Below are 26,524 nucleotides of genomic sequence, written 5' to 3'. Positions count from 1 at the left end.
CTTCTCTCTTTCCGCTGCCGGAAATGATAATCCCTCTATTTTAAAAATAGGTTTAGGAAAGATCGCAGGGTGGATGCAAGAAAACTTTCTCAAGCTAAACGGTGAAAAAACCGAGCTAATTGTTCTGGGAAAAAACAAAGAACTCTGGGGACCCCAACATTGGCCATCGGAAATGGGTACTCTCCCCATCCCAACTACACAAGCTCGAAATTTAGGTGTTATAATCGATGACTCGTTAAATATGCACCAGCAAGCTGTGAAGACCTCGGCCACTTGCTTTGCAATATTAAAATGGCTAAAATAAAATTGCTGGATGCTACCGGAACACACCAAGAAAACAGTCATCAATGCCTTAATAACATCTAGGCTTGATTATGGCAATGTTTTATACTTGGGAGCAAAAAAGGCAACGATCCGTAGACTACAAACAGTGCAAAATGCAGCTGCAAGACTGTTATGGAAAATCCCTATCTCCTCACCCACCTCAAAATACATCCGTGAACTGCACTGGCTGAGATTAGAGAATCGGATCAAATTTAAATCCTTATGCTTTATGCATAAGATCTTCACTAAAACAGCCCCCAAGTATCTACAAAAACTAGTCCGTCTATATCAACCCTCTCGGGCCTTGAGATCTGCAACAGCCAATCACTTTGTTATCCCTAAAACCAAACTTGCACGTATGGGTGGTAAATCTTTTGCCTTCCTTGGACCCTCACTTTGGAACGCCATGCCACTTGCTCTGCGATCAGAGGTGAGATATATGAAATTCAGAAAAGCCCTAAAAACATGGCTATTCAACATCTAATATGCCTGTCCAGTTATCTACTATTGAATCACTAGCGCCGGGAATCCCTTTGTTGGGTAGCTGTTGCACTATATAAGTTAAATAAATAAATAAAGTGTGGATTTCTGTAGCCACTCAAAGCATAGTTTTCCTACACTGCAACTTGTTACTATCCCTGGATGTTGTCTCTGAGAGTATCTTGGATCTGGCCTATTCATTGTGAACCCTTGTGTTTTGTTCAGGAATCTATCTTGACAATTATTCGTGTCTGTGGGCCAGATTAACCATTTTTTCCAATCAGGATTAGTTCTGTTGTGTTGTAAAATTTGTTTTACATCTACGCATATGGGCTATCCCAAACGGTCCTTATGTCAACCAAACTCCAAACCCAATTTTATAAAATATGCTTCTTTATGTATTATACTCCGGACAGAATCTCCAAATGGGGTAGTGGGAGAGGTACCTGCTGCTTCCGATGCAATTTACAAAATGCGGACTGTGTAAACATTTTTTCTTCTTGTCCCTGTCTAACACCTCTTAAGTAAAGAATTGAACGCTTCCTTTCACTGATTCTCAAAATAGTGATTACCCTACCTGACGAAACAGTTGTCTTGGGTGTAACAAATCTTACCAACCCAAAGGTCGATCATGAATTGATTTTTATTGCGATGGCTGTATTAAGAATTTGTATAGCTTCAGCCTGGCTAGACCCCATGGCCCCATCATATCAACAATGGTTTTCAAGACTGTTAGCAATTTTTAACTTAGAAATGGCAATATATAAAACTAAAGGCAGGAAGCGTCGGATAAAAGGACTAAAAATGTGGTCACCATTAATAGAATGGTCTCAATCTCAGTGATCTACAGTAATATGGTTGTAAGGTTTTAAACTGCCACCTGCATCTTTGTATTCTTATGTTCATCTATTTATGAATGACTCTCTACTAATTTATCAGTTTTCTTTCGATATTTTTCTTTTACGCTTTTTTCCTTACTTTTCCTTTTCTGACTTGCTCGACCGGGGGGAGGGGAGGGGGTTGTATTATCTGTTCTATTGTGTTTTTGTTGTAAAATCAAATAAAGATATATAAAAAAAATACATCTACCTCCTCATCTGCAGTGCTATTACTATCAGTTGTAGGTTTAGGTATGGACGGTTTGTTTAAATCTTTCATCTTAGCCAAGCCAAGCCAAGATGTTTGTTGAATTGTATCATTTAAAAACATTATTTGTTCTGGGATTATTCAGGCTCTGAATAAGACTTCTAAACCTTGTACCTGCCAGTCTTTTGTACCCCAGGCAGTTTTCGTCTCAATGTTGTCTTTCCAAAAGTAAAAACCTAATGTAGACAGCTGAGCATAAAAGTTCGCAGAATAAATTTGTTTAGTATTAGTCAACATGTTTTTCATTCCTGTCTTATTCACATTTTTTAAATAAAACATTTCTGGATTTGTGACATTAAAACCTGAGAAGTATGGAAACTTTTCAAAAAATACTTTAGAGCTGCCCTTTGGCGGCGTAGGAAAATGTTCCCATTGATTATCAGTAAAAACATTTCTAGGGTTTGCAGATTTGTGCAAATAATGGTGACCATAATGATTAAAACAATACATTTGTTCATAATCTGATGAACCTTCTAAGTATTCTTGTTTTGTGAATGTAGCTGACATTTCTAAATCTGTCACCATGTTATTAACAGTCTCAAAGTCCCAATCATCAGAAAATGTACTGGGTGAAACAAAGTCACTCAAAGAAACCTTAAACTGGTGTTGAATCTTCAACAGTTCCACCGGGCCATAAATGTCATAATCAGTTGTGTCCCATGCTATACCACCAGGTATATGAACGGCTGTGATGTTCACTGAGGACAGCTCTCTTCGCTCACGATGAGATGATTTGTGAGGTTTTAGGAGCAAGTTGATGTTCTTACTTGCTGTGTCCATTGTACTGTATTTTCCATCTATCATCTTTCCCAAACTTAAAACAAGAATGAGCCAAAGTAGGAGAAAAAGTACACCTAACACAATCCACAATTCAAACCATGGTGAAACCAGATATGTATTTTCAAGTTGATGAATGAGTTCTGGTATTTTTTCTTTGAAATTTGTATTTGCTGGCGTTGTTTCAGGTTCACTGGGATCCTCAGAAAATGTATCAAAGTTGATGAAATAGCCAGAGGCAGTTCTGTCAATTGTTGGAATTGCTTCCGGATTGTTCGAAATCGCTGGAGCTGCTTCTTCCTTTGTCATATTTGTATAGTCCGAGGCTATATCATTGTAGACAGGTGTTTCTTGACGAACTGTTATTTGGGTTTCAAGAGGCACAAGTTCCATGGCTTTGTTGCATAGTCCTTCTTTTCTCACTGCAGGTTTATCAAAGGTGATAAGTCTTTCAGTTTGAACCTCTTGGATTGTAGCAAGATTAGGCCCTCTGCTACATCTTGGGAGTACACTGGGTCTACTACTTATTATTGGCCACATGTTGTGGTTTGACCAGGTCGATGGACACAACTCTGTTCTCCCGTTTTCCAGAAAGGGGCGGTAGTAACACTGATCTTGTTCCGTGGATTGCCAAGATAGCTACTGCTTTTCTGTAAGAAGGCCCGAATTCCTTCTTCACCGCTATCTTTTCCCTGACAAGATCCCCAATCTTTGGAAGAGGAAACAAATGTGGGATCACACTGCTTCACCTCCCAGCGGGTTTAGCCCTAAGCATTATGGTGGATGCAGTTCATCAAGTGTGTGTACTTGCACAAAAGTTCTTTCGAGTGTTTCACCAGGTTGGTGCAGATCAATGCTGGCCATCTCTAGACACGTGTTTCTGGATTATTATCCGTCATCAGTAAAGATTAGGCATAAAATTATTTGGAGTTGCTGAGCAGGTTGCCAAAGTCTTCTCGGGTCAGAGTACCTCTCCAGTTGCCTCTCCACGAGCTCGTCAGCTCAAAGCGGCTCGAGGGAGCCTTTTAAACAAGAAACAAATGTGGGATCACACTGCTTCACCTCCCTATGCATTATGGTGGATGCAGTTCATCAAGCGTGTGTACTTGCACAAAAGTTCTTTCAAGTGTTTCTCCAGGTTGGTGCAGATCAATGCTGGCCATCTCTAGACACGTGTTTCTGGATTATTATCCGTGATCAGTAGAGATTAGGCATAAAATGATGTGGGGTGCTGAGCAGGCTACCAAAGTCTTCTCCGGTCACAGTACCTCTCCAGGCACGCAGGTGCCTCTCCACAAGCCCGTGAGTCATTGAGCTGACGAGCTCGTGGATGAAGCACCTGCGCGCCAGTGAGAGGTACCGGACCTGATATAATGTTTAGGAGCCTACTCAGCAAACCCCAAAATACAAGACTGTATTCTCTACTGATGACGGTTAATAAACCAGAAACATGTGTCTGGAGATCAGCACTATCTGTGCCAACCTTGGCGAAATACTCAAAAATATCGGAGCGAGCTACTAGAGAATGCATTTCCCAGAATGCCAGGGGCGAACCTTGCCTGAGAGGTCAGCGGTGTGCTCCCACATCCTGTTGTCTATTTAAAGTACTCCCGTGAGTCATTGAGCTGACGAGCTTGTGGATGAAGCACCTGCGCGCCAGTGAGAGGTACCAGACCTGATATAATGTTTGACAGCCTACTCGGCAAACCCCAAAATACAAGACTGTATTCTCTACTGATGACGATTAATAAACCAGAAACACGTGTCTAGAGATCAGCACTATCTGTGCCAACCTTGGCGAAATACTCAAAAATATCGGAGCGAGCTACAAGAGAATGCATTTCCTAGAATGCCAGGGGCGAACCTTGCCTGAGAGGTCAGCTGTTTGCTCCCACATCCTGTTGTCCCCCAATCTTTGGAATCCAGACAGGTCTTGCTGGGACAGGTGGGTTTTTTCAGTGGTCGTTGGCTTCTGTATTGTGTTGCTGAGACTTCTTGTTTCATTTAAGTCCTGCAAAACAACAAAACGGTCTTTGATATCAAAGGGTTTTTGTTCCACCACTGAAGATTTTCTTGGCAGATTGTTAAGACTACGGTGGACACTTATTAGATGTCTGACCCACCCGTCACCCGAACCTAATACCCTAGCTGTTATAGATTGCTTTATGTTACGTTTTTTTCTTTCCACTACCGCATTTCCCTCAGGATGGAATGGACTTGAGTACCGCAATGCAACGCCCAAGCTGGTCATTGCCTCCTTGTAAGCTCTAGAGCTAAAAGCAGGACCCTGGTCAGAATGTAGCGTGCCGATTGCGTATGTGCTGATAAAGACTCGCAAATATCTTATAACAGTTCGGGCGTCAGCCGAGCATTGGGGCCACATCCAAATGAATCTTGTGCAGGAATCCACTGCGACCATGATATATTTATAGTTGCCATCCCTTTGTAAGGGACCACAGAGGTCCAGGTAAACACACGCTAATGGTTTATCTGAAATCAGAAGGGGCGTCTGTGCAGGTCGTTTCACTGTTGAGACTTTCATTTTTTGGCAGATTTCACATTCTAGAACATAGTTTCTAGTTTGTTTCCTCATGCGCGGCCACCAATATCTTTGTTTTAATAACGATACTGTGGCCGAAACTCATGCGTGTGCAGATGCGAGCCCTTCATGTGCTGCTAAGATCAGTCCTTACCTATGTTCCATGTTTGGATTTGCCCTTTCCCCCACTCCAGGGATTTGAGCAAAAGGAACATTATTTGCATCAGTTATATATGAGTACTTTACTGGAAAGCCTTTCGGGAGTGTTTTACCACTGTCTTTTACTGAAGCGGTGACAGCCTGCATTATTTCGCTGTATATTTTTGTTTTTGAACGAGTGATTGTAGCTACGGAAGCCGTTTGCACTGCTGCCTTGGCTTCATCAGCCAATGAATTCCCTGTAACGTGAACGCCATCACGTTGATGACTCAGTGTATGTATCACGTGAGTCTTTTGTAGTTCTGTCTGTAATAGAACTACTCGTTCCCAAAGCATTTTATGCTTGATTGGGCCACCTTTTGCGTCTTCGAAATCATTTTGAACCCAGTTCTGCAGATATTCATTGTAAGACTGGACGCAGTAATATGAATCGCGCACTATGAGTGTGGGGAATTCGCGATCCTTATTTTCAAGCGCCATCTTGAAAGCCTGTAGTTCAGCTTGCTGAGCTGTACAGTCTCCGAGTGATTGAGTTTTAGTGACCATAGGTCTGAATTTACCTTCGCGCAAGCGACCTTTAACAATCACGCACTCATCACTATAAGCTTGTTTACCCCCAATTGCGGGCTGTGCTGATCAGTCTGTATAAATTATACATCCGTAATGTTCTAGAGGCAGAATCTCGGTTGGTAGAGGACATTCGTGTTCGTATTCTAGTAACTCTTGTGTTTTCAAGTAAGGGTCAAAAACGTATTCAACGTCTGTTGCAGCAAGAAAATTAACCCATTGTATCCATCTTGGATGTAAAGCTTTAGCATTTGGAATACTTTCTTTCGTTACTGCCTCTAGGGCAGGTACAGGTGTAACGATCATTATGCGTTTACCCTGTGCGAGGGCTCTCTCTTTTGCTACTGCAGTTTGAACTGCTTTTTCTGTTGAAGGGAATTTCATTTCAGCTTGTGTGTACAAGTGTTATTTGTATGCTATCGGTACCTTTTCACCTTCATCAAAGGTTTGGTATGTGAATCCGCATCTCCCTGGGATGATTCGGATCACAAGGTTGCGCACGTTCTCGCGTGTCTGTAACTGTGTTTTTGCTAACATGTCTGTTTGCACTGAACGCACATTTTCTGTATGTTTTTGAGTCCAATTAGTTGATTTGAAATCTGGTTTGATTAATTCATAGAGAGGTTTAACCCTTTCTGCGTAATTTAGAACATAAGTTCTTCCAAAATTCAGGAAACCTAGAATTGACTGTATGTTTTTCAGCGTCTTTGGAGGCTGGATCAGTGCACATTTCTCTAGAAAGTTTGCTGCCAGGCTTTTGCCTTCACTTGAAACTTTGTATCCTAAGAATAGGACGTTGAGGTGGGCAATTCGGGATTTCTTAAAATTGAATTTGTACCCTTCAGAAGCGAACCCAAGTACTATGGTGTTCACTCTTTTCAAGTGCCTGTCCAAATCATCGTCAGTAAGATAGATGTCATCGACAAATGATAATGCCTCATCATCATACGTTTGTAGTAACTCTGTTACTCTGGCTGAAAATAACCCAGGACTATTCTTGAATCCCTGGGGGAGACGGCAAAACTGTCCTTGTGTCCCCATAATTGAGAAAGCGGTCAAGTGCATGCTTTCTGGTGCAATGTTTTGACAGAAGAAACCATTTGAAATATCTAACGTGGTTTTATATTTTTTACTCACAATGTTATTCATCAGTGCTGCACTGTGTGCATTTTGTACTGCAAAAGTTTTGCAACAAGAGTTTAAATGTCTGTAGTCCAAAACTAGACAATATGAATTGTATGGTTTGGAGACAGGAAACAAAGGATTGTTCATAGATGAGGTGCATGTTTCAATCACCCCTTGGTATTCAAGTTGATTTAGCGTCTTGCTTAACTTGATACTGCCTCTGTGCAGTAGGTTGATTTTTTAACTGGATTGTATGGTGAGGAGAGTCCTCATCCCATCCTACATAATTTTAATGCTGGAGCCTGAGCTACTGCCCATTTTCTGGCATATGTGTATTTTTTATGAATTGGAATGTGATTTGAGAAGGCTGGCATAATTATATCTTCCAAAGGAAATGATGGACGGAGCGTTGACAATACAAGCACTCACCCCCAGTCAACTGATCTGGGTTTAATCCATCACCGTTCTTTAGCCCACTCTGCCACCCCAGTTCAGACATGGCCATATGCAAATCAGTCTGACCCTGTGCCTCATGGGAACAGTCCAGCCCGAACTGCAAGTCATGCCTTCCCTGGACCGGAAGCAAGCTTCCGAGGACCGGTTTCTGGCATTTCAGCTGTCTTCAGCCCGGCTTGCTTGAATCCAGTGGCAAAGTGAGCAAGGGACTCATGTCTGAGTATACCCTGCCAACTTATGGCGAACGAAGAAAAACCAAAGGAAATGATGGACGGAGCGTTGACAATACTAGCACTCACCCCCAGTCAACTGATCTGGGTTTAATCCATCACCGTTCTTTAGCCCACTCTGCCACCCCAGTTCAGACATGGCCATATGCAAATCAGTCTGACCCTGTGCCTCATGGGAACAGTCCAGCCCGAACTGCAAGCCATGCCTTCCCTGGACCGGAAACAAGCTTCCGAGGACCGGTTTATGACATTTCAGCCGTCTTCAGCCCGGCTTGCTTGAATCCAGAGGCAAAGTGAGCAAGGGACTCACGTCTGGGCATACCCTGTCATGGCGAACAAAGAAAAACCAAAGGAAATGATGGACGGAGCGTTGACAATACAAGCACTCACCCCCAGTCAACTGATCTGGGTTTAATCCATCACCGTTCTTTAGCCCACTCTGCCACCCCAGTTCAGACATGGCCATATGCAAATCAGTCTGACCCTGTGCCTCATGGGAACAGTCCAGCCCGAACTGCAAGCCATGCCTTCCCTGGACTGGAAACAAGCTTCCGAGGACCGGTTTCTGGCATTTCAGCCGTCTTCAGCCCGGCTTGCTTGAATCCAGTGGCAAAGTGAGCAAGGGACTCACGTCTGAGCATACCCTGCCAATTTATGGCGATCAAAGGAAATGATGGATGGAGCGTTGACAATACAAGCACTCACCCTCAGTCAACTGATCTGGGTTTAATCCATCACCGTTCTTTAGCCCACTCTGCCACTCCAGTTCAGACATGGCCATATGCAAATCAGTCTGACCCTGTGCCTCATGGGAACAGTCCAGCCCGAACTGCAAGCCATGCCTTCCCTGGACCGGAAGCAAGCTGCCGAGGACCGGTTTCTGGCATTTCAGCTGTCTTCAGCCCGGCTTGCTTGAATCCAGTGGCAAAGTGAGCAAGGGACTCATGTCTGAGCATACCCTGCCAACTTATGGCGAACAAAGAAAAACCAAAGGAAATGATGGACGGAGCGTTGACAATACTAGCACTCACCCCCAGTCAACTGATCTGGGTTTAATCCATCACCGTTCTTTAGCCCACTCTGCCACCCCAGTTCAGACATGGCCATATGCAAATCAGTCTGACCCTGTGCCTCATGGGAACAGTCAAGCCCGAACTTCAAGCCATGCCTTCCCTGGACCGGAAACAAGCTTCCGAGGACCGGTTTCTGGCATTTCAGCCGTCTTCAGCCCGGCTTGCTTGAATCCAGTGGCAAAGTGAGCAAGGGACTCACGTCTGAGCATACCCTGCCAACTTATGGCGAACAAAGAAAAACCAAAGGAAATGATGGACGGAGCGTTGACAATACAAGCACTCACCCCCAGTCAACTGATCTGGGTTTAATCCATCACCGTTCTTTAGCACACTCTGCCACCCCTGTTCAGACATGGCCATATGCAAATCAGTCTGACCCTGTGCCTCATGGGAACAGTCCAGCCCGAACTGCAAGCCATGCCTTCCCTGGACCATAAGTTGGCAGGGTATGCTCAGACGTGAGTCCCTTGCTCACTTTGCCACTGGATTCAAGCAAGCCGGGCTGAAGACGGCTGAAATGCAAAAAAAAGGTAGAAAAAAAGCCAGAGTCCAGACGGATCATCGACCATTGCGGTGGCTGATGCAGATGAGGGGCGAGAACCCCAAACTGCTGCGATGGTCGATTTCCCTCCAGGGGATGGATTTCACTGTAGAGCATCGCCCAGGTACCTACCATGCCAACGCTGACGGCCTCTCCAGGTTTTCTGTCTCAGCGAAGAGAACCCCCAGCTGGGGGGGACGCATATTAGACCCGGCCTCGTGGCGTGGTCCTCCCTGACCCTTAGCCACACCCTTCCGAGCTGTACCCCACCACGGACACCTGAGTCCCCCGGCCTAGCCAACCCTTCCCTCCTTGTTACCCACACCCGTCCCCGGACTGCCCGTCTGTGCCTCCATCTTCAATGCCCATAGGCCCTGTGTGCCCACTTCCCGGCATCTAAGATGGCCGCCCGATCCAGCACGGCCTAGGCCGAGAGGCGCCACCCTGGCTGGAGGACAGCGCGCTCCCCTTGAGTGAGAGAGGGAGGAGCATTTTCTCTCACACCTCCGACCTCCCCTCGAGAGATGGGTTTCGATCGCCCCTCCGGCCACCCTGAGGGCTGGCTCCACGCCTGCTGTGTGTCTGGGACTCCTCCCGAACCTGACATGAATGGATCAAAGGGCCGCGTGGCAGGAAACCCCAACAAGCGGCCCCCAGGTGCCAAGACCCCCGCATACCAGAACTCCGGAGATCAAAGAGGAGCAATCCTATAACTGGGGATGCTCCGGGACTATCGGGAGATTCGACTCTGGAACGACGAGAGCCCTGCTGACGTGTTTGCTGGTCGCGGCTCCCCTGCAACTTTGGAACTCCTGAGCCCTGCTGAGCGACTCGCGGCTCCCCTGAAGATCGTAAGCCCTCAGACATCTTGCTTGCGCACTGCTGAGTGACTCGCGGCTCCCTGACTATCCTGGTCCGGCTGGACCCCAAAGATCGCATCGTATCCCCCGGCTCGACGATTGAGAGCTGTGCGCCGGTGACGCACCGATATTGACATTGAACCATAAGACTGCCCCGCTACCCCTACCCTGAGCGAGACTCTATGGACCCTTGCCCTATTTGTAAATACCTGCCTTTGCCGATCATAAAGATCCTTTTGAATCACGAGATAAAGAAACGTTCTTAAGAAGCTACGATGTGGTGTCTCTTTGTCGTGTGGTGCTGGTATAGTGTGTACGATCCTAGATTCGAGACTCTCCTCCTGAGAAGTCTCCCGCCAGTGCTCGTCTTTGTACTTAGGAAGGTGGGCCCCAGGGTGGTCAGGTACACTTCCTGCTCGCCCCTGAGGTCGCCGTCCAACACGTTTACACGTCTATTTTGTGATAGTTTTGCAGAAGCACGCCCTCAAATTAAGCTGCCTTGGTGCAGTGCCTCAGGACAATGACATTTCACCCTTTCTTTACATTTAAATGTACTTTGAAATTGTAAATTCTTGCATGGTTAATTTACTCATTTAAGGGTTTGATGAATGAAAGTGCTACTTCAACGTAAGACCTTTGTTTCACATCTGTATTCATTACTTTTAGACAGACAGTGTTTCGGTGGCCTGTGACCACCACAGGAGGGTCTATTTCACCCCTCAACACCCTTTTGCAACAAACTACCCCTACACATGTGGTGTCACTCCTATACTGCACCATTCAAAGCAACCTTGACTACGGCCTTCCCCCAGCCAAGGGTCGCTGGGAGGAGGAATTGGGGTCACCCCTCACTGAAGAACAATGGTCCTTCTGCTGCCACCAAACTGGAACTATCTCCGCCAGAAGCAGATTGCGCATCATTCACTACAAATAAATTCACTGCCTTTATTACAAACCGGCACGCTTACACCGTCTGCACCTTCAATATAACTATCAATGTGATCATTGTGGCTGCGCGGGAGTGGACTTGAGACACCTTGCCTGGGATTGCCCGCCATACAAAGTTATTGGACGGAGGTCTTGCTGGCACTGGACCAAATGACTGGTCTACATATTCCTGCTAACCCCCTAACCACACTACTAGGGTACACTGACCCACTCACCGCTAAGATGTAGCGCTATCCTTCCCTGGCGCTCCTCCTGGCGAAACGACGGGTTGCCTGCAGGTGGGGAAGGGGGAGAACCCCCAAGTTCAAAGATTGGCTACACAATCTTATCTATTGTCCAGAGCAATTACACGTCTACTCCAAACTCCTACCACCGTCCTCCTGCCCACGCAATATATGGGCTCCCCTTCAGACCTACCTCCTGGAGGACACCACCCCCACAGACACGGCTACTGAGCCTTGTACCGGTGACGACAGGTAGAGATGTGAATCAATACATGTGGGAGCTCGCTTAGATCAGAGTATAGCTGCCAATTTTGCGCCAGTGCGCAGGATAACATCACATACTTGATTGTATGTTCAGCATGAATCAGCGTAAATGGGCACCTTCTCCTCTCAAACGTGCATAAAGTGGCAATGTTGTTTTTCTTCATGTTCTAAAGAAAATGTTTATGACCTTTTAACGCTCCTAATTGAACCCATCCCACCTAACGCGGCTGGCCCGAAGTGGTTGTAGGCGGCTTGCTGTGTAGACCCTCCCGGCCTATAATGCTTTGCAGAATATTACATCGCACTGCCGGCCCGCCAAGGGATGTAGGCATCATGCTGTGACCAACAACTTTCGACATCAATAAAGGTCTTTAAAAAGAAAACAACCAAGTAAAGGTGCTAGTAGCCATGGAAGGATACAAATGGCTACATGCCCATACTAAGGAGGGACTAATAACAGGGCTCGAAAAATCATAAAAAATGCACTAGACCTCCAGGTCTAGTAACTTACAAAATCTCCTCGACCTAAGTGAAATGCACTTGACCTCTGCCTGTGAAAGCAGAGCAAATGTGACAAGTTAACAAGATTTAAAAGCATTTTTATTGCTCATTTACTTGGTGAGCAATAAAGATGCCTTTAAATATTTTGTCACATTTCCTCTGCTTTCAGAGGCAGAGGTCAAATGTCAGTTTGTCTTCCTACTTGCCAGAAAGGGCGAGTAGGACCTAAAAATAGCTTGTCCTGAAATAATCTGACTCGCAAATGCGAGCGGTCGAGTGAATTTTTCGAGCCCTGAATAAGCCTCATAATGAATCAGGAGCCAGCATTTACGAAGGACAAAGACACAAGCCAATCAAAAATAAGGGAGGGGGAGTGAGCGAAGCTTCTCTCCGAACCTTACAGAACTACCACAGATCTCCGCACAGCAGCAACTGTACGCTGGCTCAGGCTCGACCTTTTAAAGGACTCTACTCGTTCCAAAGAAATACTTTTTCCTTCCCAGTCCCGCTATCATAACAAAGGTTTATCATTTGTTAACAAGCAGACCCAGTTCAGCCTTGAATATTGAACAAGAGCCAATCAAGCGCTGTAGGGCCAGCTGTGTCCTGGCCATCAAAATCGCATCATCTGCATAGAAGAGAGCAGGCCGCGATAAGCCACCTGCTGATGGAACATCTCTGCACTGCGCGGTCTAAACTTCATTACAGTTATTGGTGTACAATGAAAAAAGAAAGAGGGCACCCCCTTTTCAATTTTAAATATTTCCGAACATTCCCCCTGTTTACCAAACCTGACTACTGCCACAGCCTCTCTATATGTCTCCCTAATAAAAAGAATTATGGAGTTGTCCACGCCCATCGACCCCAAAACAACCCACAATTTTGAGTGGTTTACGTAGTCGAAGGCCACGGACAAGTCCACAATAGCCTGATAAAACTGGCCCTTTTTTGCACAAACATATTTTGCTGCAGTAAGGGTGAATTTTGTCCGTGGTCGATCGTACCCCTCCTCTTTCTAAACCCGTATTGTGTCTCAGCTAAAACATTATTAACAAATGCCCACTCCTTCAGTCTATTTAGGAGCAATCTCCCCATTAGTTTGGCAGCGATATCCAGCAGGGCGATTGGGCGGTAATTTGCGGGATTCAAGGGATCCCCCTTCTTATATATGGGGATAATCACAGATTGTTTCCAAGATACCAGGGGTCCCACTTTGGAAACTATTAAAAACTTGGGTCAAGAGTGGAGCCCATACATTTTTATGTACAAAGAAAATATCCAGAGGAACCCCATCTGACCCTGCTGCCTTTAGGGCAGGCGATTGAGAGAGTGCAAACTCAATTTCCTCTAATGAGAATTTCATCCCCAGATGGGCAGTCATCAAGTCCTAAGGTTTTTTGTAGCGCTATCCAACTCTACATTAAAAATGCTCTGGAAGTGAGACACCCAGTTCGATTGATCTATATGAATATCAAGAGAGGGGCCGCCCTGATCCTGCCAAAAAGGGGCATTTACCACCCTCCAAAATGCCTTGCTATCTTTACTCCTCGAAGCCTCACTCAAATGTACTCATGCTTCATCCCGTAAATCCTTTTTTCTCACTGCCCTACCTGTCTTATAGTCCGCTCATAGCTTCCTTATCAAATCTTTGTTTCTGGGACTTGTTTTAAGAGCAGTGTGAAGTTCTTTGGAGGCCTTTGATCAATTTGTCTCAATCCCCTTATCGTCAATGGAGTGTTTCTTGTAGTTGGATGTAAAAGATTCAAATTTCTAGATGTTTAAATTTTACTAAATGCTATTACTACTTGATGACTATCAGTGTTGGTGTCTAAGCAGGATTCACTGTCAGGTAACACCTCCTTTGCAACCTTTGGGAGGAAGGAAATAGGGTTAATTTTCTCTCAATTAAGAGTACATCCATTTTCCTACTCAGAATCGGTTGTGGGGTAAATATAGAGTTTGACTTAGCAGAAAGAGGCCAAACAAAACAAAAAAAGAAGGAAAGCATGATCACTGAACTCTGGCAACTCGGCTATGGAGGACTTAATACATCTCTTAAAATTAGTCTGAATAATTGTACAATCAGATGTCGAGGTAACTCCTGTAATTTGAAAGGTGGGGAGGGGTTGACCAGTCATGGGGTGATACAGGTTTATTATAACTAGGTCCCAAGTTAATGAAAAACTGTTTGAAATGTTTCCGTAGTTATGATGCATAAAATGACTAGCAATGAATCATTAGTGTCAGTTACCCCACAAATACATTGTTCCGAATTGGGGCTACAGTACACATGAAAATCCCGAGCTCAAATAAAGCAAATTGAACATGATTGGTATGTTAACAGAGTTTCCAATATTCCTGCCAACTCATCTGTCACCTGTGTAGAATTCTTAAAATTATTATTATAAAAATGAATGCGTAACAAATCAATTTTCCCAGAACCTTCAGCCACGATAACATGAAAATGGGGCGAGTTATTGATAAAGGTCACCTTACCTAGGGTGATCGCGTTTGCTGTAACTCTGAGTAAGCCCCCCTTAGATCGACCTGCTGCTGATGGAACTGCTGGTGTAACAAAGGAGCTGTAGCCGTTTATAGACAGACTGCTCTGTCCAATTTTCCTGAAAGCAGATAATATCAGAATTCGTAAACATTTTATACCAATTTTGATTATCCTTTTTGTTTTCATAGCCCGCTATATTCCTAGAGAGAAACTTTATATCATTTAGGGACTCCTGCGACCAAATTGCTGTTGGTACTGGTGAGAAGGATGATGGAGGGTCAATTGGTAAGGATGTAATACTGCTTAGTGGATCTAAAATGACCAACTGAACCCTCTCCACGGGTACCAAACCAGAAACCATTTAAAAATTGTTATAAAGAACAGACTGAGGAGGCAAATAACTAAGTGGAAAGATCAGTCAATCACATGCCTCCATATCTTCCAACAATGAGTACCTATTTGATAGAGCAAGGGCATCATAAGCCACCTGGGCAGGCTTATGACCAGTTCTCACTAAAGAAAGGACCTGAGTGAGTACGGTGGAACTATGTACCTGTGCGGACCTATAAAAAAAAAGCCCAACGAGACTGCATAAATCTGAGAATGGAGTGAAGGGGCAACAGGTAAACTCCCTAATAGGTCTCTCACTAGCCATTCATTATCAAAGGTTAAAATAACCAGTCATTATTGGTTGTTTTTACATCAGACCCAATTCACTGCGTTATTCTGGCCATTATCAAATGATTTTGGATGAGATGACCGTGATTAGAGTTTTGAGTCATCCAGTGTCTTGCCTTGGCCATCAGCTGAAGTGAAGATTTTCTAAGATTGGGACGTAATAAAGGCACGTTGACTAAAATTTAAACATAGTGACAAGCTGTAGGAGGGAAGTTCATGTATTGTTGATTTGGTTTGCTATGGGCCTGAGTAGACGGGAGATTTACCATAACCTGTGGTCTTGATAAGTCGTGTGATTGTCCCTTACGCATAGAATCTTATATGGTCACCTGCGGTGGGCAACACCTAGGGACCAAATCTACATGGTCTGGACCTATAGGATCCCTGCGGGGGCCAACTGATTGTAAACACAAGGATGACCAATAGAAGTAGAGGGTGATTTAGCTAACTCTCGACCAAGGATCATGTTTTCACAATTAAAATGCAAATTATGACTTTCACAATTATAGTTTTTTAAGAGTTTTACAGACACAGAGGGGATGACCTTAAGTGCGATCTATAGAATCTAAACGGGCATTGATTGGTTGCAAAAGTTGTTTAAAGTTATCAAGAAGATCACACCAATATGAGGGAAATGTAGTCTCTGAATGTTGCTGGCCATTCATACATGTGGAACTCGCTGGCATAGCGGCCTATCTGATCTTCTTGGCAGGTCACTTGGAGGGCAGTATCGGACTGCCGGCAATTCTGGAGGAGAAACCCCATATAGTTTCTTTACACCGCCTTTAGTTGGAGAAACAACTAGATTAGATGACTGCCCTGTCCCTGACCCCAACGAAATTCTCTTTTCTGTAAGTACGATTTATTTTTCTAATGCCGATGTTGCCTTGGCCAGAAAGGTATCTAAAGAGGTAACAGTTACCGCCTCTGTTGCTCTCAGCTTTTCTTGCCCAAGGTGGGCCTGTAACGGGGGAGTGTAGAAGTTAGAGGGGGGGGGCCCAGCCAGCCTCCTCCGGGCTCCGACGGACATGGATGGGTCCGCCCTTGGCCCGGGCGAGGCCCATGCAGAGGTACCACGCTGCTGCCTATAAGCATCTCCGGGTGCCGGAAGAGTGATGCTTTGTGCAGTGGAGCCTGGGGCTGTAGTTCATGCCCTGGCTCTGCTCAGATGCGGGCCCCACACCAGGGAATCTCTAATAGAATGCTCTACCTTGCACTCACTTCAATTGTCCAACTTAAGCATATTTGGAGACTTGAATCTTCATCTTGATTTAATCAACAATAAAGAAATCCAGGACTTTACTAATGACCTTGCCACTTTCCAATTAGCTCAGTTAGTAAAACATTCAGCTATGAGGCAAGCCATCTGCTGGACCCTTTTCTTTTCAACCTGGCCACCCTTCAAACTGCTCCCGCTGTTCCAGTGACCTGATCAAACCATTATATGGTGCCTATGACCATTGATACACCTAGCATTGAAAACAACATTACCGGTAACCCCACAATGAGAAAGCAGTAGCATAAACTGGACCCTTCTGCCTTTTCAAGGTGTATCGAAAGGAGTGTGCCTCTATTAGACTCCAATAGAGAACGGGCGGAGACTTCCACCAAAGCATGGAAATATTCTCTATTGTGAACAACCTGATTAAACCCACCTCCACTCCTGGATTAGCAGAAGCTTCTAACAGCTACTGCAGCAAGCTTGGTCAATGATCTTTATCTTTACTTTAACAGGGGTGAGAAAACAGTCAAACCTGTCTCTCATGATACAGTGACCTACCACTCGCAATGGGCTCCCTTGGACCAATTGGCTCTACTTGAAGCAGATTCTATTTCTACCTTAATGCGTCAAGTGAAATCTGGATCTCCGGATGACCCGTTTAAACCTGAATATATTTAAAAATTTCAAGAGAGTGTCACACCCATATTTCTAGAATTAGCCAAACTTGCTGAGCACTGAAGAAGTATCAATATCATGGGAACACGCGAAGGTTATCCGTCTTCTAAAAAAGCCTTCGCTAAATGCCACTCAGCCAGAAAACTATTAACCCATTTATCTTCCGTCGTTTCTGTCCAAGGATGAGGAGAAACATGTAAACAATCTCCTAACCAAAATATTAGAACAATATAAAATATTAGATTGTTCCCAAAATGGATTTAGAACATACAACACCGAATTTGCTCTTTTAACAGTTACTGAATCCCTTTTCAGTACTGCAGATGCCGGCAAATCCTAGGCTCTGATACTCCTAGATTTAAGTGTGACCTTCAACACTGTCTCACATGCAAATATATTAACTCGCCTCACTGACCTGGGGGTACAGGGCATAGGTCTGGCCTGGTGTACCTTCTTTTTAAAGGAGTGGTCTTTTAAAGTTATACCCCCCCTTTCGTCTCATCACAAAGTGGACTGGCTCCTGGCATCCCTCGGGGTTCGGAGCTCAGTCCTATCCTTTTTATTATTCACATCAGACCTCTGGCGGAGGTAGTGAAATATTTTGGAATATGGCCAAATGGATGCAGGACAACTGTTTAAACTGAACTAAAAAAATAGAGGTCCAAGGAGTACCCAGCCTAGCTGCCTGGATGCAATTTTACATGCCCTCCAGAACACTACGCTCCACCAATCTATACCTGTCCCACATCCCTCGTCACAGCAGAGCCAGAATGGGAGGTTTCTCCTTCCATGTCTTAGCTCCGACCCAATGGAATTCTATGCCTCCTAACCTTAGAAAGCTTTTCCGGAAACAGTGGAGGACACAGCTCTTCTCCATCCGGACTGACAATTTTGCCTCTCTGCCGCTGTGTTTCTTAGGATCCTTTTATGTCCCTTGATGATATTGTCTGACAGAGGCAAAGGAATGGGAATCAAAGCATACTTCGCCTGCACTAGTCTTGAGGTCCCTGTCAGTATTTGGAAAAAGGTGGAAACAACGGGCTGGAAGCACAATTCCCTATACTTCCATTAATTTAGAAGCCGATTCAAAGGAACCTAGCATTCATCAACCTACAAACACATGATAGCCCGGCACACTTTAAACACAATTTGTAGTAAATCACACAGTTAAAAAAAGTCTGGTTCCATAGGCGAGTCGATGTTCGTTTTCACTTTATTCTTTATTTTTCATTCTTTTAAAAGACTTTTGAACGCAACACTTTTGAAACCGCCAACGAGTTTCGTCCCATCCAGGGACTTCTTCAGGGCTTGAGAAAATAAGTATAATAACAAATGTTCGATTGAGTAATCTTTCGTATATTACAGCTGGTAATTTTTAGATTTTAGTTTTATGCACCTCCTCATATATTCAAAGTAGTTTTTCACAGGTGACAAGACTTTATTTACGGGTGATGTCCCGGATATAGTCGTACGAATTCCACAGGAGAGGTCCTCGATCACGTCCGCCTCACATGGTCGCCAAGGTGCCATGATATTGTCTGACACCTGGACCCTCACCTTCCCTTCAGGCCAGGCAGCCTTCAGGTGTTGTGCTTTCTAAGGCTCTGCTCCCCTCTTGTAAAGGGTCAAAGTGGTAACACCCTTGCAACAAGTGCCTTTATCAGCCGCAGTATTAAGATATAGTGCACACCAATTCCCAGCCCAGTAAAGGCCTGAAACAGACCCAAAATGGAGCATGTACCTACATGTTCGCCTCCTCTGTTTGTGCCTCATATGTATCTACCTGTGCACCTCCTCAGTTTTTTTAGGTCCTGGGCAAGCTTCTCTAAAGACTCTTTTGATCCTTTTACGGCTTACCATGGCATTTATCTAGCAGATCATTACCTGATGTCTGTTGTGTTCATCGAGTCACTCCGCTGCTTTAGCTGTCAATGAACCCTGCTGAGCGAGTACACAGGCATAAGGTAGTATGGAAGGTGATGAACAGGGAGTAAGGTTAAGCTGATTTCGAGAAATTCCCAATGTTGTAAAATGCTACACTCACCTGAAAGCAATGGACATCTTGTTCCACTCTGCCAATGCTTCATCCCCGACCTAGCACCAAACGAAAGACATTAAGTCAGATACCATGGTAAGGTAGAAAAGCAAAAAGCAGACATGTATTGGCAGCAGAGATATCGCAGGTATATTACTGGTTGTGATGGAATCTCTATAATAAATGCTGCAATCTTCCAACAAATGCTTGAACCATCCCTAGGAATGTGGCAAAGATAACTTAACAAACAGAAAAGTAAAGACAGGAGTTGGAACTTAAGCTTCTCCAGTGTAAACTGGAAAGTACTGTCAAGAGGAGTGTGAATGGAGCTACATTTGTTATATACTTCCTGAAGCGTTACCTTTATTATAAACTTCCTGGACCGTTACCATTATTATATACTTCCTAGAGCGTTACCTTTATTATATACTTCCTGGAGCATTACCTTTATTATATACTCCTTTATTATATACTTGCTGGAGCGTTACCTTTATTATATACTCCTTTATTATATACTTCCTGGAGTGTTACATTTATTATGTACTTCCTGGAGCGTTACCTTTAATATATACTTCCTGGAGTGTTACCTTTATTATATACTTCCCAGAGCGTTACCGTTATTATGTACTTCCTGGAGCGTTACCTTTATTATATACTTCCTAGAGCGTTACCTTTATTATATACTTCCTGAAGCATTATATTTATTATATACTTCATGAAGAGTTTTCTTTGTCATGTAGCCTTGCACGTGTTACTGCTGTTATACAATTCCTAAAACTGAAGTGACAGCAACACATCCTGATCCATCTCTTCTTACACAATCCCTTCTTGTTTAACCCCTTCGCCGCGGGGTTAATTCCCCCACGGCGCTGGGGGAGGTAGGGTGCATGACCACGGTGCTTGTGACGAGCTCGGCTTGTCACGCTGCACTGTGGTGCTGTGCTCATGACGAGCTAAGCTCGTCATGGCCACACCCGTTTCTGTGGAACGCTCAGCACAGCAGGGAAATTATCCCCGCGTGTGAGCGCCGCGCGGGTCATGACAAGCTCAGCTCGTCATGAGCACAGCGCAACCGCGCCTCATGACGAGCATGAGCACGGGAGGGGTTAAATGAAATCTTAGCCATGTGCGTCTTCGTAAAGCTGTACCTCTAGCAAGTGGGCACTCCATGTGTGCTCTTTCTGTACTGAGTTACTGTGTGAACACCGAAAAATCACCTCCTTTTCTGAATTAAGTAAAATGTGATATGTTCTATAGAACATTTAGGTAAATATCTGTGTATGGGGAAATATCTCTTGGTAACTTTCGTAAATGGTAATGACCAGATGTCTATTACAACTAGTTAAGTATTGTGTATTCACATGCTCTTACATTTCCATTTAGTGATTTTAAATCTCTTTAAATCCAATAGGAAACCAGCCTTGAATGCACAAATGATCGTGAATAATGACAGTAATCTGAAAAATGGTGCTTAGAAAAAAAGAGCTCCAATATTTAGGAAAAGATCTACATAAAGACGGAGGAACATGAACATAAACTGCTAGATCCTGGAAGAGGCAGTTCAGAGCAATTTGGTGGATGTAAGAGTCTGAGCTGTGCACCTCCACGCAACATGATAAGAAATGACCTCTAGAAAATTAAGGCAACAACACTGACAAACCACTTCCTGTATAAACAGGCCTCTACCACCAGCTTTGATCATGTGTTCGGTATGAGGTAGATACAGCATTTCTCTGCTTCCTGTAATGATGGCAGACCACCATTCAGCACGCTAGGTGTATTGTAAACTTTTTCTGGCCAAACCACAGGAACAAGAGAAAAGCACAAGGGAGTGGAGCCAGACAACTAAAGGGTAAAGGAAAGAGAGGGTCTCTGATCTACAACAGACTGTCCCAATTTGCTTCAACCAGAAGGAAGACTGATCTTCACTCATAAACATGCAAAACCATTCCGCAATCTAAAAACATAACCACCTACAAAGAAGCTTTACTTGCCACGATTATAATAAATGTAGTTGGTGAGTCTTGTATTTCATTGTGAAATCTGAAATCAACCATCCAAAATACCACAGACATACAGGGAATATGAGAATAACACAAGTGCTTTATCAACCATGTTAGCTCCTCAGGAAACGCAGTCATGGGATGGAGACAAATATAAACCCGACCCAGAGACACTAACCAAGAAAGAAAAATGAATGTGTGAAGAACTTTAGTCAGTTAGCAGTCCTAAAAGATCATCAGCGAACACACATGGGGGAAAAACCGTACCATTGCACTGAGTGTGTGAAGAGCTTCAGTCAGTTATCACAACTCCAAGTTCATCAGCGAACACACACAGGGGAAAAACCATACCATTGCACTGAATGTGGGAAGTCATTCAGTCAGTTATCAATTCTTCAAAGACATCAGCAAACACACACCGTAGAAAAACCGTACCATTGCACTGAATGTGTGAAGGGCTTCAGACATTTATCACAACTCCAAGTTCATCAGCGAACACACACTGGGGAAAAACCATACCATTGCACTGAATGTGTGAAGAGCTTCAGTCATTTATTACAACTCCAAGTTCATCAGCGAACACACACTGGGGAAAAACCATACCATTGCACTGAATGTGTGAAGGGCTTCAGTCATTTATCACAACTCCAAGTTCATCAGCGAACACACACTGGGGAAAAACCATACCATTGCACTGAATGTGTGAAGAGCTTCAGTCAGCTGTCACAACTCCAAGTTCATCAGCGAACACACACAGGAGAAAAACCATACCATTGCAATGAATGTGTGAAGAGCTATAGTCAGTTATCACACCTCCGAAGACATCAGCAAACACACACTGGGGAAAAACCGTACCATTGCACTGAATGTGTGAAGAACTTCAGTCATTTATCACAACTCCAAGTTCATCAGCGAACACACACAGGAGAAAAACCATACCATTGCAATGAATGTGTGAAGAGCTATAGTCAGTTATCACACCTCCGAAGACATCAGCGAATACACACTGGGGAAAAACCATACCATTGCAGTGAATGTGTGAAGAGCTTCAGTCGGTTATCACAACTCCAAAGACATCAGCGAATACACACTGGGGAAAAACCATACCATTGCAATGAATGTCTGAAGAGATTCAGTCAGTTATCAATTCTTCAAGTTCATCAGCGAACACACACAGGGGAAAAACCATACCACTGCACTGAATGTGTGAAGAGCTTCTGTCGGTTATCACACCTACAAAGACATCAGCGAACACATACTGGAGAAAAACCATACCATTGCAGTGAATGTGGAAGTAGTTTTAGTGATTCCTCAAATCTCAAGATTCATCAGCGAACACACACAGGGGAAAAGCCATTACAGTGCTGTGAATGTGTGAAGAGCTTCAGTGGGTCATCAGACCTACGAAAACATATTCGAACACACACTGGGGAAAAACCATACCATTGCAATGAATGTGTGAAGAGATTTAGTATGTTATCAAATCTTCGTAGACATCAACGAACACACACAGGAGAAAAAACATAGCATTGCAGTGAATGTGTGAAGAGCTTCTTTCGGTTATTGGCCTACAAAAACATAAATGAACACACACTGGGGAAAAGCCATTCCAATGCAGTGAAGGTGTAAAGAGCTGTAGTGGGTCATCAGACCTACAAAAATCAATCAGTCAATCAATCAATCAATCAATCATTTGTTAAGCGCCCTTCATACCCAAGAGGGTCTCAAGGCGCTGGGGGGGAGGTGGGGGCCGCTACTGATCGAACAGCCAGGTCTTTAGTATCCTCCTGAAGGTCAGCAGGTCTTGGATCTGTCGTAGGCTCAGTGGGAGGGTGTTCCATGTCTTGGCGCGAGGTGGAAGAAGGATCTCCTGCCGGTGGTTGTTCTTCGGATGTGCGGGACGGTGGCGAGTGAGAGGTCGGCGGAGCGTAGCTGGCAGTTGGGGGTGTAGAGAGCCGTCTGAGGTAGGCTGGGCCGGTCTTGTGGAGTGCCTTGTGTGCGTGGATGAGGAGCTTGAAGGATATCCTCTTGTTGACGGGAAGCCAGTGGGGGGGTGATGTGGCCGTGTCGTGGTACATCGAGGATCAGTCGTGCCGAGGTGTTTTGGATGCGTTGTAGTCAATTGATGAGCCTGGTCGGGGCTCCTGCGTAGAGGGCATTTCCGTAGTCGAGTCTGCTGCTGACGAGGGCCTGGGTGACTGTCTTTTTTGTATCTGTCAGGATCCATCTGTAGATCTTGCGGAGCATGCGGAGGGTGTTGAAGCAGAAGGAGGAGACGGCGTTGACTTGCTTGGTCATTGAGAGTGTTGAGTCGAGGATGTGCGTGGTCGGTGGGGGTCGGGGCTGCCCCCAGTGCCATTGGCCACCAGGAGTCATCCCAGGCTGACGGGTTGGAGCCGAGGATGAGGACCTCCGTCTTGTCCGAGTTCACCTTCAGACAACTGATCTTCATCTAGTCGGCGACGGCCTTCATTCCTTCATGGAGGTTGGCTTTGGCGGTGATGGGGTCCTTGGTGAAAGAGAGGATCAGTTGAGTGTCGTCGGAGATTATGTTGAGGTTGTGCTGTCGGGCGACGTGTGCGAGCGGGGCCATGTAAATGTTGAACAGTGTCGGGCTGAGGGAGGATCCTTGGGGTACGCTGCAGATGATCTCGGAGGCTTCAGAACGGAATGGGGGAGGCGGACGCTCTGGGTTCTGCCGGATAGGAAGGAGGTGGTCCATTCCAGAGCCTTGTCATGGATACCTGCGGCATGGAGGTGTGCGCGTAGTGTGCGGTGGCAGACGGTGTGGAAGGCGGCGGAGAGGTCTCCCCATTGCAGTTACCCCATTGTCTAGAGCAGGGTCCTGATGTCATCGGTGGCGGCCATGAGGGCGGTCTTGGCGCTGTGGTTGCTGTGGAACCCTGGCTGGGAAGGGTCCAGTATTCTGTTCTCTTCGAGGTATCGGGTTAGCTGTCTGTTAACGATTTTCTCGATGACCTTGGCCGGTAAGGCGAGTAGAGAGATGGGTCGGAAGTTCTTGAGGTCTCTTGGTTCTGCCTTAGGTTTTTTGAGTAGGGCGTTGATCTCGGCGAGTTTCCAGCTCTCTGGGAAGGTCGCAATCTCAAGGGAGAGATTGATGACATTGAGTAGGTGGGGTGCGATGGATCTGCTTGCTTTGTTGAAGATGTGGTGCTAGAATGGGTCTGACGGAGAGCCGGAGTGGATTGTGCTCATGGTCTTGATGGTGTCATCGACGCTCACGCTGGTCCAGGCTAGCAAGGGGACATGGTCGATGGTGTGCTGAGGGTCTGTTGTGTTGCTGTCTGTTGGGGCTGTCTCGGTGTTGAAGCTGTCGTGGATGTCTGCTATCTTGCGGTGGAAGAAGGTAGCGAGGGAGTCGCACAGGGCTTGTGACGGCGGGATGTTGTTGGTGTTGGAGCTGGCGTTTGAGAGTTCCTTCACGATGTTGAAGAGCTCCTTGCTGTCTTGTGCGTTGTTGTCAAGGTGGTCTTTGAAAGAGGTCTTCTTGGCAGCCCTGATGAGGTGGTGGTGGTTGCGGACGGCGTCCTTGTGTGCTGCGTGGCTGTCCGGAGTTTGTTCACTGTGCCATTTCTTCTCTAGTTTCTGGCAGGCTTGCTTAGAATCTAGGAGTTCTGGGGTGAACCAGCTGGCCCTCTTGCTGGTGTCTCTTTGGGGGGGCTTCTTCAGCGGGGGGAGTGTGTTGACACAGTCCTCAATCCAGCGTCTGAGGTTGTGGCCAGGGACGTCGGTGTTGGAGGGTTCGGTGGGTGGGCTGAGAGCGAGGTTTGCATGTCTTCGGTGATTTTGCTCCAGCAGCGGCGGGGGATGCAGCGTTGGCCGGTCCAGAGGAGTTCGGTGGTGTGGCTGACGGAGACGTGCGGGCTTGAGGAGAAGACGGGGTCGAGCGTGTGGCCGGCGGAGTGGGTGGGCGTTGTGACGAGTTGTCTCAGTCCGAGGTTGGCGAGGTTATCGATCAGGGTTGTGGAGTTGTTGTTGTTCTCAAGGTGAAAGTTCAGGTCTCTGAGGAGGATGTAGTCGGTGGAGGTCAGGGCGTGCGTGCTGATGAAGTCGGCAATGGAGTCGCTGAACTGGGGGCGGGGTCCTGGGGGTCGGTAGACGAGGGTGCGTTTGAGGGTGGAGTTGGGGTCTGTGTGGCTCTGGAAATGCATGTGTTCGGCGGTGCTGAGCGCGTCGTCTGTGCTAGTCGAGACCCTGATGCTGTTCTTGTGGACGATGGCGATTCCTCCTCCGACTCCGTTGGTGCGGTCTCTGCAGGTGATCTTGTAGCCGTCTGGGATGGCTATGGCGTTGTCGGGTGTGGAGGAGTTGTTCAACCAGGTCTCTGTCAGGAAGGCGACGTCTGGGGAGGTTGTGTTGAGCAGGTCCCAGAGCTCGACGGCGTGTTTAAGTGCAGAGCGGGTGTTCAGTAGTATGCATCGGATGTGGTCGAGGATTTTCTTGGTGGGTGGTACGTCGGCTCTGTGGCTGGTGTAGCTGCAGTTCCGGCAGGTGAAGGGACTGTGTGTGCGTTTTGGGGCGACCTTGAAGCAGTTGTGGGTCCGTCCAGGATTGAGAGCGTGCAGAGTGCTGGCGTCGTAGTGGCGGCGGTCGTCGTGGCGGGTGCGGGGGCCAGGGGTTCTGGCGCTGGGCGCGGTCCAGATGCGGGCGGGCGCAGACGGGCTTGCCGCGCGCCAGCGGCGCGACCGCGCAGAGGCCGCCATTTGTAGGGAGGTGGGAGTGAGGAGCAGCTGGGAGGCGGGGGCAGCAAATGGGCAGTCAGGGGGCGGAGCCGCAGGAGACGCAGCGGCGGGGCGGTGAGGGGCGACGAAGGAAACAGAAGGCAAAAGGGCACAACAATTGAGGGGGGAAACGAGTGGCACATAGGGCAGAAAGGTCACAGAAAGGGCAAAAAGGTCACAAGAATACAGGGGGAAATGAGTGGCACAGAAGGCAAAAAGGTCACAAGAAGGGCTAAAAGGTCACAGAAAACGGGGGAAATGAGTGGCACAGAGGGCAAAAGGTCACAAGAAAGGGCAGAAGGTCACAATGAACGGGGGAAATGAGTGGCACAAAAGGCAGAAAGGTCATAGAAATGCAGGGGCAGCTAAGCAACAGAAGGCAAAACCGGGCGGAGAGACATGTGGGCCGCGAGGGGAGCAGAAGGAAAAACCGTGCTGAGAGATACGGGGGC

At 46.1% G+C, this 26,524-nt stretch overlaps 1 protein-coding gene across 1 annotated transcript in view; it reads left to right on the top strand.

Moving 5' to 3' along the window:
• Positions 1-24,411, top strand: part of LOC144769422 (uncharacterized) — a 195,142-nt gene extending 170,731 nt beyond the window's left edge. Inside the window, exon 5 of the mRNA XM_078653537.1 lies at positions 20,739-24,411. Within this exon, the coding sequence (XP_078509663.1) occupies positions 21,580-22,857 (1,278 nt within the window). The 5' untranslated portion in view covers positions 20,739-21,579 and the 3' untranslated portion in view covers positions 22,858-24,411. The remainder of the gene's footprint in view (positions 1-20,738) is intronic.
• The last annotated feature ends 2,113 nt before the right edge of the window (positions 24,412-26,524 follow it).

Source organism: Lissotriton helveticus, chromosome 1_1, assembly GCF_964261635.1.
Source record: "Lissotriton helveticus chromosome 1_1, aLisHel1.1, whole genome shotgun sequence".
Classification (NCBI taxonomy): domain Eukaryota; kingdom Metazoa; phylum Chordata; class Amphibia; order Caudata; family Salamandridae; genus Lissotriton; species Lissotriton helveticus.
Note: the sequence above shows the minus strand (reverse complement) of the source record. Positions and strands in the feature narration are given on the sequence as shown.